Source organism: Triticum aestivum, chromosome 6A, assembly GCF_018294505.1.
Source record: "Triticum aestivum cultivar Chinese Spring chromosome 6A, IWGSC CS RefSeq v2.1, whole genome shotgun sequence".
Lineage (NCBI taxonomy): Eukaryota > Viridiplantae > Streptophyta > Magnoliopsida > Poales > Poaceae > Triticum > Triticum aestivum.
In genome coordinates this window covers 557,678,217-557,690,920 of record NC_057809.1, presented here as the reverse complement: position 1 = coordinate 557,690,920, position 12,704 = coordinate 557,678,217, and the positions used below count along the sequence as shown (strand labels likewise).

The following is a 12,704-nucleotide window of genomic DNA, read 5'->3' as shown; positions in this document are numbered from 1 at the left end:
ACCATTTAACAACAAAGAAAATGGGAAAAAAATAAAACAAACACTCATAAAATTTGCACACAATATACATAAAAATTGCGCTTTTTAAAAATATGCAAGAATAAGCATATAAAAGTGGAACTTTTGAAAAAAAAATCTAAGAACAAATGAGTAGTGGCATTGGTATTAACATTAAAGTAGAATGAAAATGAAGTAAAGACTAAAACAATATCAAAATAATGATTTTTTTAAAGAATGAATTAGTAGCTTTGATATTTCCTTTGAGAAGAAAGAAAATTCAAAAAAAACTTGCGCACAACTTTGCACCGAAATTGCACTTTATCGTGCTATGCAAAAATAATCAAATAATTATGAACTATTGGCACATATTATATTGTATTTGTATGTATATAATTGCACTCAGCCAAAACACACACAAAACAAAAAAATAGCCAATAAAGAAAAGAAAAAAGGAAAATAGAAACACAAACTAGAAGAGCAAAAACGAGCCCAAGAAGCAATTTGACTGACCCAAAATAGGGGTCAATCGATACCACACAGCCCAACTCACCACCAAAAGGACACAGGAAAAAAAACAGCACACATCTCAAAGCAGAATCAGACGGCCACAAAATCAACTGACCCAAAAGGAATTTTCAGGTAACTGACATATAGCTAAAGTGTTTCTGCTAGCCTAACTTTCAAAGTGGTGGTTTTCTGCAATTTACTCCAGCGGCGGCGAAATCTGAGCAGAAACCGAAATTTGAACGTTGCTCAGAAACTCAACTAACACCAACATGTGCAAAACAATGCCCCCCCTTAAGTAAGAATGACAGAAAACATGGTAATCATAGTATTTTCTATTAATGAATCTGTTTATCAACTATCTACAATTCTGATCAAATGCATGAGAGGAAAAAAGAAATAAATTCGTGAAACATATTTTCCTGTAAATTAAAAAGAAGCCTACCCTATTTTTTTAGCAAACAATTGTGTTACCGTGTGAAGAAAAGAAAAGAAAACTTACAGCTACAACCGAGTTTCATTTACAATCTTGAGGCCCCAGCTGACGTCCTCGCAGTGCCTCACGTACGGCACCACCTTGCCCAGGTCGGCGTCCCTCTTGGCCTTGCAGTCGAAGTAGGGGGCCTGGTGGAAGCACGGCTCGATGGACATGGCACGGCCGCACGGCGGCTCCGGCACGACATGGTTCTCGGGCCTGTACATGATCCACGGCGTGAGGCCGGCGAGGCCCTGCGCGACGTAGCCGAAGGTGGAGAAGCCGCTGGTGATGAGCACATCGCTCATGCTCAGCAGGTAGATCTCCGCCAGCGCCTTCATGTTGTGCTTCCTGTTCTTCTTCTTCTGGTACTCCTCGTGGCTCGGCTGGTAAACTTTCACCGTGGTGCCGTCGACGGTGTGGTGCTCGCTGTACCTTTCCCTAATCTGATCACTGTACCAAGAGCTCAAAGAGGTCGCGAGAACGGCGATTGTCCGGTTATTCCGAGCGGCAGCTTCATCGGTCACACCGATTTCTGGCAGCAGCTTTTCACCTTGAGCACAAGAAAGGATCTGTTCTAAAACGTGTGGAAATGGCCCATTTCTTTGCAAGATGCCCTTCTTTTCAAATATTCTGATCTGAATCCCCACTACTTTATCAGCTTTAGCAAGGTAGGCCCTGTAGTACGTTGTCGCCGAATACCAGATATCATTTGTTGGATGAAGAAGATACCGGCCCAAGTGATGGAAAACGGTGTCCTTCTCAGGAAACAGCTTGCTCAGTTCATCTTGGAAACTTGGGATAAGAAACAGTGACGGCACAAAGTACATGTCGGTCCGCATGATCAGCCACGGCACACCTTGCAGGAACTGTTGATCGTCTTCGCAATAGAAAAGCTTGTCGTGGAAAGCGTAGTCACCATCAAGATGGAGGTACACATAGGGAGGCCTAGCACTGGCTAGAGACCGATATGTGTTGCCACGGATAACATTTTCCTGCAACATGTTACCATAGCTCTCTGGACTATGCTTGGTGAACTCATTATAGCTCAGAGGGAAATCTGAAGGAATCAACCATGAAGTTCCAGGAAAAGGCTCACAGAAAGTGTTGGCAATCTGCTTATAACGGTCCACGAGCAAAACCCTGCCTGTCAAAAGTGCGTAAAGAAACGCTGAAGTGATCTCAAGCATCCGGTTACCCATCCCGGCATGGATTATCAAGAAGAGATAGTTGCAATCCGATGTGCCGTTGATGCTCTGAGTGGACCTGAGCTGTTTTACAGCATTGTTGTATGATTTGGTGCCTGGACCACACTTCTTCTGCAGTGCTTCTTGTCTCCTTAATCTTTCTATGAGGTATGGAGAAAGTACTCTTGCTGCATTCCTGTGATAACGTGCAAACTGGTACCTGCTGCGACACGATCTTTCATCAAATCCCTCGATCAGAAGGCCACCCAGAAGTCTGTCATAATCAATTTGTGCCGATGGAGATAAATCATCAGGCATATCATCTCTTATATCTGAAAAAGATAAGATGTTTTAAGTCAGCGCAAGAAAACAATACAAGGACCAAAATAATAGTATTGGTTGGTTGCTGCATATTGAATCACATTGTTGTCATTATTCTCATAGCGGAAACAATCACTTGAGTTACTTAAAAACCCTACAAAGGATTGGGACATGGAAACTGACATTAGGGAGCACCTATAATTCAACGGAAATAACACTATACTAAGGCAAGCTACTATTCTTTATTGGTTCCATATGTCCCTTCCAACATTCATGTACATGATTCTATCGTACCCACCGATTGTTATGACGAAAACTAACTCAAATTATTTCTCAAGGTGAGGACCACGGATATTTTTGTGAATGTTTGATTAGCTATGTATCGAGAACTTGAACCGCACCATATTCCTCATCTTACTTTATTCTTCGTCATCTCCTTGAGAAAGCGGCGTGGCATGAAAAGATACTCTCTAGTGGCATTCATCATTGATGCAAACAAAAGTAGCTAGCAGCTTAGCACCATTAACACACAAGCTAACTATAGAGAGGTCCAGCAAGAACAATCGGTACACGTATCACCTTTCCTTCTTTTCGCGAGAAAGTATATCATTCATGCCCAACATCTACCACAATTTACCCGCAAAAAAATCACCTACCACAACTGTACTTCTTTTTTGGTGAACCCACAATTGCAGCTTCGATGCGGATAATTCGCCCATGCTTTATTCTATCATATATTAAAAAAAATCGAAATAAAGGAGTTTCCCCCGGCTCCATTTTCATTAATGAAACGAAGCAACAGAGTTCAGAGCTCCCAGATATAACCAAAGGTAGGCAGACAGATAAACATCCAACCAAACGGCTGTTACAAAGACATGCTAGAACAACCCCAACTAACCCTGAGAATGTTGTACCATGTATCATTGATACTCTAAATAGATAGCCCTATTTTCGGCGATAATTGGACAAACTCAGTTTAGCTGATTGTAATACTATGATGGGTTGAGTAATACAGTACAAGTTTTACCCACACCAAGATTTCACGCCCGTACCCCCGAGTCGCCCCGCTTGGGCGACACGGGGGCGACCTCGCGCCGCCGCCCCTCGTCGTTACCACGTTCCTCCTTTCCTCGCCGCTGCCAGAGGCTAGCGCCGGGCAGGCCCTGGGCGCAGCCAAGGAAGGTGGCGGCGGGGAGCTTCTCACGCTTGGGCAGGCGCATGGATTGGATCCGCCAGATCCGTCCGGCCCGGGCCTAGGGTTTGAGGCGGCGGTCAACCCGGCAATCTCACCCATGGGCGGCCGCGCCCATGGGCACCCGACCCTAATGGGTAGGGTATGGGTCATCATATTAACCCATGGGTAAGCCCGATGGGTAACCCGATTAGTCATGGGTAGGGCACTGGCACAAGGTTCTACCCGTGGGTCACCCGATTAATAGTATTGATTAAAATATTTATTTTATTTTATATGATGTGTAGACGTTTTGCTGAAGATGTGCTAATTAATTTAGTTAGAACAACCCAACGCTGGATGTTGCATTTTTTAGTGAACGCTGCACTAGCGATGGAGTATGCATGCATGTTTGTGGTAAGGCCCATCTCAGAGTTACTAGTTCAGCCTAATAAAAGGAGTACTAGTTCGGCCTATTGGGCCTCCAGTGGCTGAAGGTCATGCACGACTGATGTGTTGTGCGTGCGTGGCAACGAATGGGAGGTGCTCTTTTAGGATCTTTTAGTATCACCTCGCTTGCGGGAGCGCAGGGTAGGCCTAGCTTAGCTATAAAAGGAGACGGAAGGGCATCGGTACAAAAGAAAGGCAACGACAGCCAAACTCCAGGCATGCAAGCAGTCTATTAAAATTAAAGAATGAATTAAAATGTTAGACCCGATGGGTGCCCTATTGGGTCGGGTCACCACCTTCACCCGGTCAAACCCGACCCGACTGCCAGGTTGAGGCGGCGGCGTCGTCCGGGCCGCGGGCGGCGCTTGCCGGAGTTGTGGACCGCGTCTTCTCGGCCACGCGGGCGGCGAGTTGGCGGTGGATGCGGGCGCCACGTGGAGGGATCCCCTGCTGCTCTCCTACGCCAAATTTGAAGACGGCGCCCCCTGTTGCTTCCTCCTCATCAATCCGGCCGGATTCGTTGGCGGACTACGCGGATGGCCGGCTGCGGAGGCCACAACGCCGGCGGCGCCCCAGGCGTTGTTTCCTTCTTGAAGGCGGCTTCGAGATCCAGCTCCCTCCCCCTCGTCCTCCCCCTGCACCCGGGTGAAAACCTACAACTTTGGTTGGGCGGCGGCGGTGCCCGGCTCCGTCACCTTCTTGGAGGCGCCGCTTTGGGTCCGCGGGGAGGTGGGACAGCTACAGCGCGTTCTTGGCGTTCCTGATGGCGGCGGTTCTCTTTAGTGGTGTCGCTTCACCATGGCGGTCGACTGTCCGGCTCTCGTGGTGATTGTGGTGCCCAACTCTTCGCCGTGTCTTCCTGGGGTGCTTCCGTCCCGTTCAGAGAGGCTGGAGGTGGAGCGGCTTCATCTTGCACGGAGCTTCGGTGGAGATGTCAAGTCATGCCTGACCGACAGGTGCTACGCTTTGTCATGCCTGGTCGGCAAGTGCTACACACGACAGATCTTCCAAAGACTTCAAGTTGTGCCGGCTGGTGGTACTTGGCAGCATGGTGTTGAGGTGTATCAGTGGCGACTGCGACGTGCTCAGCTGATTGTGCGCAGGGAGGAGGTGCCGTTGGGCGCCGTGGTGGCGTCGACGATAGCTGGACCGAGCAAGGTTGATGCATTAGTACAGTTCTGAAGATGGAGCGGTGGAAGTTGGTGGCGGCGGCCTCTGAGTGCACGCCGGACCGGTGAGACCCATGCCCGACAGGCGTCCTGAATGGGATCTCAAGTCTTAGATGTTAGGTTTGGCTGCGATGGCTGTTTGGTATTAGGCCCAAGCTATCTGCGCCCCTTCATCAACTGGATAGAGTGGCTTAGACGGCGGCTTTAGTCTTACTATTGTATTACTTTGTAAGGTCTTGTGAGAATAATTAATAAAATGGCCGTATGCATCGCCCAGATGCAGAGGCCGGGGGTCATCCTCCTTTTCTAAAAAAAACATAAAACACTCATACTTAAACAGCTCTCGTCCCTTGGAGCCTTGGGAGTTCACACGGGTAGACGAAAGTTACTGACAGGTGGGGCCGCTATCCTTGCAGTGAAGTTGGGGCTGGATTTTTGCTTGCTTGATGCACGCAAGTGGTACCGACATGTAGGAGGGTGGTTCTACCGTCTACTACATTTCTACAGCCTACAGCCTACAGACAGAGACAGTAGAGAGTAGACTAATCTCGCCCCGAAACGAAAGGCCACGAGACGAACACGCGCGCGCGCAAGGGGGTAGAGATGCGGGAACCGAACACGTACCTCGGCTCACCTCCGGCAGGAAGAGATCCCCCCGGAAGAGCCACTCCGGCGCCGGCCCGGCTTGCCGCCGCTGCAGGAGCAGCACGGCCGGGATCAGCAGGAAGCACACCGACAGCGCGAACCGCTGCGCGGCGCCACCGCGCGGCGGCTTCCCCTTCGCCCCCGCCCCCGGCCCCGCCCGCTGCCGCCGCGGCAGCGCCGGCCCCTCGCCGCTCCTCCCCATGGCCACGAGCTAGCTAGCAGAGCCAGCGGCTGTCCGCGGCCAGCCCCAACCGCCCGCATGGGCTAGCGGCGAGCCGGTGCTCCCATGGCCGTGCTCCGCTTTAATTTCGGGGACAGGGAGGCCGAGCCGGTCCGTGTCCGGCCGTCGCTTCGTCCGCGTGGGAGCGCAGCAGGTTGCAGGAGCAGCTGGCTACTGGGCAGTGACCAGTGACTGAGGGTGAGGCCAGCCAGCGCTTGGAGAGTGTCTGAATGTCTCTCGTTCCTTTTCTGTTCTGTCCCCTTGCCCGGCTTTGCCTGCACCGCACTCCCCACGTTATTTTTCCGTAGCTGGCACCGGCACCGGCACCGCGCTGCGCTTGTCCGCGAGATCCGTCGGGCAGAGTGCCCCCCCACCACAGGCCGAAAATGGGATCTCAACTCTTCTTATCTAAATCAAGAAAGAACAGCGCAGACCACCCGGGACAGTAAAGCAGCGAACTGCTCTGTGAATCGTAAGAGCATCCGCAATAGAAGGCGTAGAAATACCTAATTTTTCATCTTCAGCTCCAAAAACACTTCTCATGTAGATGTAGAAAAAATTACCTCTCAGTCCCTGAAGATATAAAATACAACATTCCACGGTGCAAATATACATCACCACCTACAACCTACAGGAGATGTATCTTTGCAAGCCGCGCGCCAACCGTCAACCGTCGTTTCCTTTCACTTCTCTCCCTTCTTCCTCCCGCCCACCCATCACGCACGTCGCAGCCGCCCCGTGCCAGATCCGGCCCCGTCGTCGCCCCGCTGCCGGTTTCGACCATCCTCCACTATCGGCCGCCGCCGGGCGCCGCGAATTGGCGGTTTTTTCTCCTCTTCTCCCGCCGTTGATTCGGCTCTGACGCCGCGTGATTCGCCCCCTCCCCCACCGCTCCTCCGCCGGCCCCAATCCGTCGCCGCCCCACCCCACCTTCGGCCGCCGCCACACACCGTGTTTCCGCCGCTCCTGACACCGTCCAACCTCGTCGCTGCCCGATTCGACCGTGTCGTCGTCCGACCTCGTTGCTGCCTGATTCACCATGTCGCCGCTCAACCGCCCCCGCCAAGCCCCACCGACGCTTCCCACGCCGCTCCCCACACCGTGTTTCCGCCGCCCCCGCCCACCACACCCCACTTCCACCCGCCTACCGCACGTCGTCGCTGCCCGATTCGACCTCGCCGCATGCCATGCCGCCGAAGAAGCTCCCGAAGAGCAAGACGGGCTACTTTGGCGTCGAGTTTAACGACGTCGGCCGCCGCTTCTGGCTCGGCACCTACCCCGCCTCCGACAAGGCCGCGCGTGCCTACGACGTGGCGGTGTGGTGTGCCAGGAGGCCAAAGACGGGCCTCAACTTCCCGGAGATCAAGACCTAGGCGGATGCGGAGTTCCTCATACCGGAGGGCATCCGGCTGGATGAGATACCGAAGAAGAACGACAAGAAGAAGAGGTCGGCCATTGTCGTTGGTCTCGACGATAGCGAGGAGGCGGCAATGGCGAGGTTCGCGCAGGAGCATCCGGAGTATGTGCAGGCCGAGCAGAAGGAGGAGGACGACGACGAGGAGGTCGGCCCCTCGACGGTGATCCCCGTCGAGTCTGACTCGTCGGACTGGGCTGACTCGGAGGAGGAGGACGAGGGGTGCGACGACCCGGACAATGACGATTTCTGGGAGCAGTTCAAGAGCTCATCGCTAAGTACTTTCATCTTCGAGTAGTTGTTGTGTGAACTAGTAGTAGTCGTTGGAGTAGTAGTTTGATGGATGTAGTGGTTTGAACTAGTAAGTAGTCTTTCAAATTAGAATTATGTTTTAAGTAGGACTATGTTTAACTATGTTTGAAATGAAGTACTACTAGTTGAACGAACTATGTTTGAATTTGAAATGAAGTAGTATTTGAAGTTTTAATTTTTGCATCTCCAGTTTACATCACCTAATGAAGTTGCACTTGTACATCTCCGTTTTGCATCATTGGTTGGAGTTGGAAGTTTTTTAAAGGTAAAAAAATATTTTTTAAATATGTAAATTTTTACATCTTCTGTTTTACGTCTTCTATCGGAGATGCTCTGTCTCCGGTGTTCAGACGCCCGGCTTTGTCAAGTTTTGACCCTGAGCGGCCGTCACAGCGGCGTTGTCCGGACGCCCGTCGTTTTCTGTTCGGCCCGGCGTCCAGCCAGAAGCTTCATTCTAGCCCACCCAATGCGGGTATTCAGCAGTGGCATGGGCTGTGTTCGCTGACGAATGCTCGGAAAAGAAAGAGCGGCATGGCCGGCAATTACTGATCGGATCTTCTGTGTGCAACTCAACCGGGTTTGATTGGCCTTTGGCTAGTTGATCGCATGTGCAAGTGAGGTTTATCGTTAATTACCTCCAAAGGAATATATAAAAAAAATATTCTAATACACAAAGCTTTGCATATCTTCTTATTGATAGAAAAAAAGAGAATGAGTATAAGCGAGGGTAAAACACATGCACAAACGCAAGTTGTTGTGAAACCGGTGCCCAAAAGGAGAGAGACAAGGGGTGCTTCGCCCAAACAAGCAAAAACCATAGCTAAATCCCCTAACTAGAGAGGCAGTGCAAACCAACGTTAAGTCAAACAACCACAAGTCCAACACCGGGGGCGTCACGAGCACGCAAGACGGTGCCTTCAGAAAGAAAAAGGACGCCGTGACGTCAGCGTTGTCCGATCCGAAGAATCAGACCCCGTGTAGGGCTTTCCCTCGTTCCCGAAGAGGGATGCAGAGAGAGGCCATGACAATGCCTTCAAAGAGGGGACAACACTCGCTGATGATGCTGCTGCCAAAACCGGCAAGACGAGCATGGATTTCTCTATGGCATGTGGGTGAGCAATCTAAAGCCACCGGGCCAGAAACTGGGAGTTGGAAGTTAAACTTTGGTTGAAAACCCACCACCACCAGAAAGGGAGCTACGTCGGACGTGAACCTTGGACTTGATGAGGGGCGAGGCAACGAGGTGGCCGGGATTGAGGAGGCGAAGGGGCTTTATGCAGGGGACACACCGACACCAATGAGCCAGGACTTAGAGGAGACGTTGATTCAGACCGCCGTGGCCGAGGCCCTTAGGACACCGGCAAGCCATAGAGGCTAGAGGAGACGCAGTCGTGCGACCAACTTCATATTGGGATTTAGACATGGCTGCTCCAAGTAAAATAATGAGCAAGAGGCAAGGGGAATATGCTTTGTAAGGGCAACTCCAACCCGATCATCAAATATGTGACAAATGTTCGCACCGAACGATTTGAGCATTTTTAGCCATCCAACACTAGTCCTCAAATATTCACGGATAGAGGGTTAAGTGGTTTCGACATTTGAATTTTCTAATAAAACCAGCACCAAACTAAAAGAGGGAGGATCCAAACGTCCGTCTCACCCACTGTTAGTTGCACATCTCCCCACAACTCATGTGTCCCACTCATCTTTTTTTCCCTCTCAATCCTTCTAGCCTTCATAACTACCGTTGGATGGTCGACGCACTATTCACCGAACGTGTCAACGGACATTTGATGATGTCAATTTATTAATCAGAGTTAGAGTTGCCCTAACTATGTTTTGTCTGGTCTATTGTTCTCCTATGGTTCCCTAGATGAACTTTGATGTTTGGACAGCCGGAGTTTCGAGCTTTAAGGGCATCTCCAGCAGGGACCCTCAAAACGTACTTTGCCATCCAACATGATACCTCATTGGTCTGCGGACGCACTCGCTTGATTACGTAAACCGGACGCAGACTGGGGGTATGCTTCCGACACCCCTGTCGGTGTCAAAACCGGCAGATCTCGGGTAGAGGGGCCCAAGCTGTGAGTCTAAGGATCGATGGTAATGAGGGACAATAGGGACACGGTGTTTACCCAGGTTCGGGCCCTATCAAAGGAGGTAAAACCCTACGGCCTGCTTGATTTTATTCGATGAGTATGGGAGTTACAAGAGTTGATCTACCTCGAGATCGTAATGGCTAAACCCTAGCCATCTAGCCAACGATTATTCTGATGCCCTCCACGGATTAAACCCTCCGGTTTATGTACACACCGGAGGGGCCTAGAGTTATACAGAATCGGTTCACAGAGGAAGGAAGTATTACACCCGGACACTAAATTTGCCGTTCTACACACATAGGAGTCCTACCCGGACACGGGAGGTGGTCTTCTGATTTGTCTTCACGACCCATCAGTGCAGCCCATATCGAATAGACCGGACACCCGAGGACCCCATAATTCAGGACTCCCTTAACCCCGGTCCCACCCAAAAATATCTCCCGCACCCACGCCCTCTACCACGTTGTTGCACCTTCGTTTCCTCTCACCGCATTCATGTCGGCTCAGAATGTACGCGACCGGTCACTGAAACCTGCATTGAAGCGGCGTGCCGAAGGAAAGGGCCACCTGCATCGTGTCCCGTGCATGCTCGATGCTGGATAGATGTGACCGGGCTGGTCCACGTGGCTGGCGGCGCAGGCGATCACTGAGAAGAACGTCAGCAGCTTCGGGTCCTTAACATCGCCCACACGGTTTTGGCCAGGCTGCAACAACCACAAGGCCGGCACGTCCACGTCTGTGTGAACCTCACCTCGACTAGCGACATACATGCTATGGACTTCCAGGAGGAAAAACAGGACATGGGAGACGAAGACGTTTGTGGTATTTTTACACGGCTGAATGGCCTCCTTCCGTGCCCACGTGCACGACCGGATACTTGGTTTTAGAGTCCACGTCGAAGATGCCTGGAGGCTCTTTGAGCGGTCACGCGGTGCTGTCTTTTACTCTCTTTTCCGCCACGAAAAAGCCCGTCGTCGTCCGACGTCCACCCAAAATTCTCAATTTTACTAGGCTCAGAAAAGAAAATGGCGCATGGCTCGGATCTTCTGTGCCCAACTCAACCGATTTTAACTGGCCTTTGGCTAGCCGATTGATCACCTCTGCTGTGCCCTCGCGTCTAATTAAGCTTATCGTTAGCAGGCCAGCAAGAGGAGAGTATTTTATCGTTACGTTAGCAGGGGATGCGACCAGCGTCAGAAGGATTTAGACCTGGCCGCCCCGAGTAAAATAAGCAACGCTAATTAAGACAACGGGAATCTGCTTTGCAGCCATGTGTATCGTCTGGTATCTTGCGCCCCCCTACGATTCCCTCCGTGAACTTCCCCCATCATTTCCCGGGCCTCTTTTTCTAAACGAAAAACCATTCCCTGCGTCTACTATCACTCCATCGCGGCTGGTAGTAAGTGCAAGGTCTACGATGATCCATCCGGGCAGCATCGATCAGCCTCTACGGTCGAGTATGGATTCGAAGTGGAGGAGCGCGAGTGGTACCTTGGCCGTCGTCGTCGTCGTCCTTTGGGAGGTCGACGTCGAAGAGCATCTGCGACGAGGAGTCGGCCCGCAGGTTCCAGAGGGCGAGGATGCAGGCCGGGAGCGTGAGCAGGCAGAGCAGCAGCGCGGCGCGCGCGCAGTTGCGCCGGTGCCTGCCCCGCCCCGCCTCCTGCTGGTCCGCGGCGTGGGGGTGCGGCGCCCTTGCCTCCGTCTCCAGGCCGCCGCCGCCGCGCAGGGGCAGACTCTCCTCGTGGCCGCCGTTGCTCCCACGCCAGCCGCTCGGTTGTTTCTCCATGACCGAGCCGCCTCCACGCTGGCTCTAAGGCTCTACCTCTAGCTCGCTCGTTTGCTCTGCTCCGTGCTCGCCGTGCAGAGCGGGCCGGCTGGAAGAAGCGTCTTGTCTGCGCTTTGCTTTGTGGTCTCGCTCGGGGACGGGAGCGGTCAAAGCTGTGGAAAGCCGCGGCAATCGGGTGGGCGCTGCAACTTGCGAGAGAACAGGGGCTCCTTATTCGTCGTGGGTTTGGACGTGATGGGCTGAAGACGGAGCTTGGAACGTAGTCGTGGCAGTGGGTTCGGCAACCGAGCACTGCTATCCAGCCGACGCTTTCCACACGATACTCGGTCTGACGTGAGAGGCCTATATCTGCCATGCTCCCAAGAAATATTTTTGCAGTGTCACGGAAGGAAGGAAAAAAATACAGTAACTTTCTCTTGCGGAGTGCTCGAAGTCCTAGTGCTGACCTTTGCAAACATATTTTTAAATCTTATTTTATACTACTTTCTCTTGGTGCTCTCCATCGACCTCACTTCCACTAGAAAACCACTGATCCGAGCCGACTGGACTGGAATACTTTCATCAAGGAAGACATCTATTATCAGGACTCAACAGACAACAGCCCACACAGCATAGAGGCATTGTACCAACAAATGCATCGTAGATAAAACATTGTTGTTAGAGCATCTCCAATAGACGGTCCAAATGTAAAAATACCTAACTTTTGGACCGTCTGAGGCAAAAAAACTATTCCAACAGACGGACCATATGTAAAAAAAAATTAGACCGCGGCCTCCTCGTGATGTAAAATCCAACATCTCGCGATGCAAATATACATAACGGGATGCATCTAGTCCAAAACCAGCCGCCGCCCGCGAACGCCCAACCGCCACTTCATTTCCGTTCCCGCCCGCGCCCGTCCGCCCGCCTGCGACCCGCCGGCCGGAATCCGCCGCCGCGACCGCCCAAAAC

At 51.6% G+C, this 12,704-nt stretch overlaps 1 protein-coding gene across 3 annotated transcripts in view; it reads right to left on the bottom strand.

Annotated features, from left to right (window-relative positions):
- The window catches only part of LOC123128480 (galactoside 2-alpha-L-fucosyltransferase), a 14,422-nt gene extending 2,480 nt beyond the window's left edge, over positions 1-11,942 (bottom strand). Inside the window, exons 1-2 of one of the 3 annotated variants that reach the window (XM_044548493.1) lie at positions 11,459-11,942; positions 1,007-2,498 (exon numbers count right to left, since the gene is read on the bottom strand). In XM_044548493.1, coding sequence (XP_044404428.1) covers positions 1,009-2,498; positions 11,459-11,753 — 1,785 coding nt within the window. In that variant the 5' untranslated portion in view covers positions 11,754-11,942 and the 3' untranslated portion in view covers positions 1,007-1,008. Of the gene's footprint in view, positions 1-821; positions 2,499-5,901; positions 6,843-11,458 lie in introns of those variants that run through there. The other 2 variants (XM_044548492.1, XM_044548494.1) reach the window with 2 other exon arrangements.
- Between the last annotated feature and the right edge of the window lie 762 nt (positions 11,943-12,704).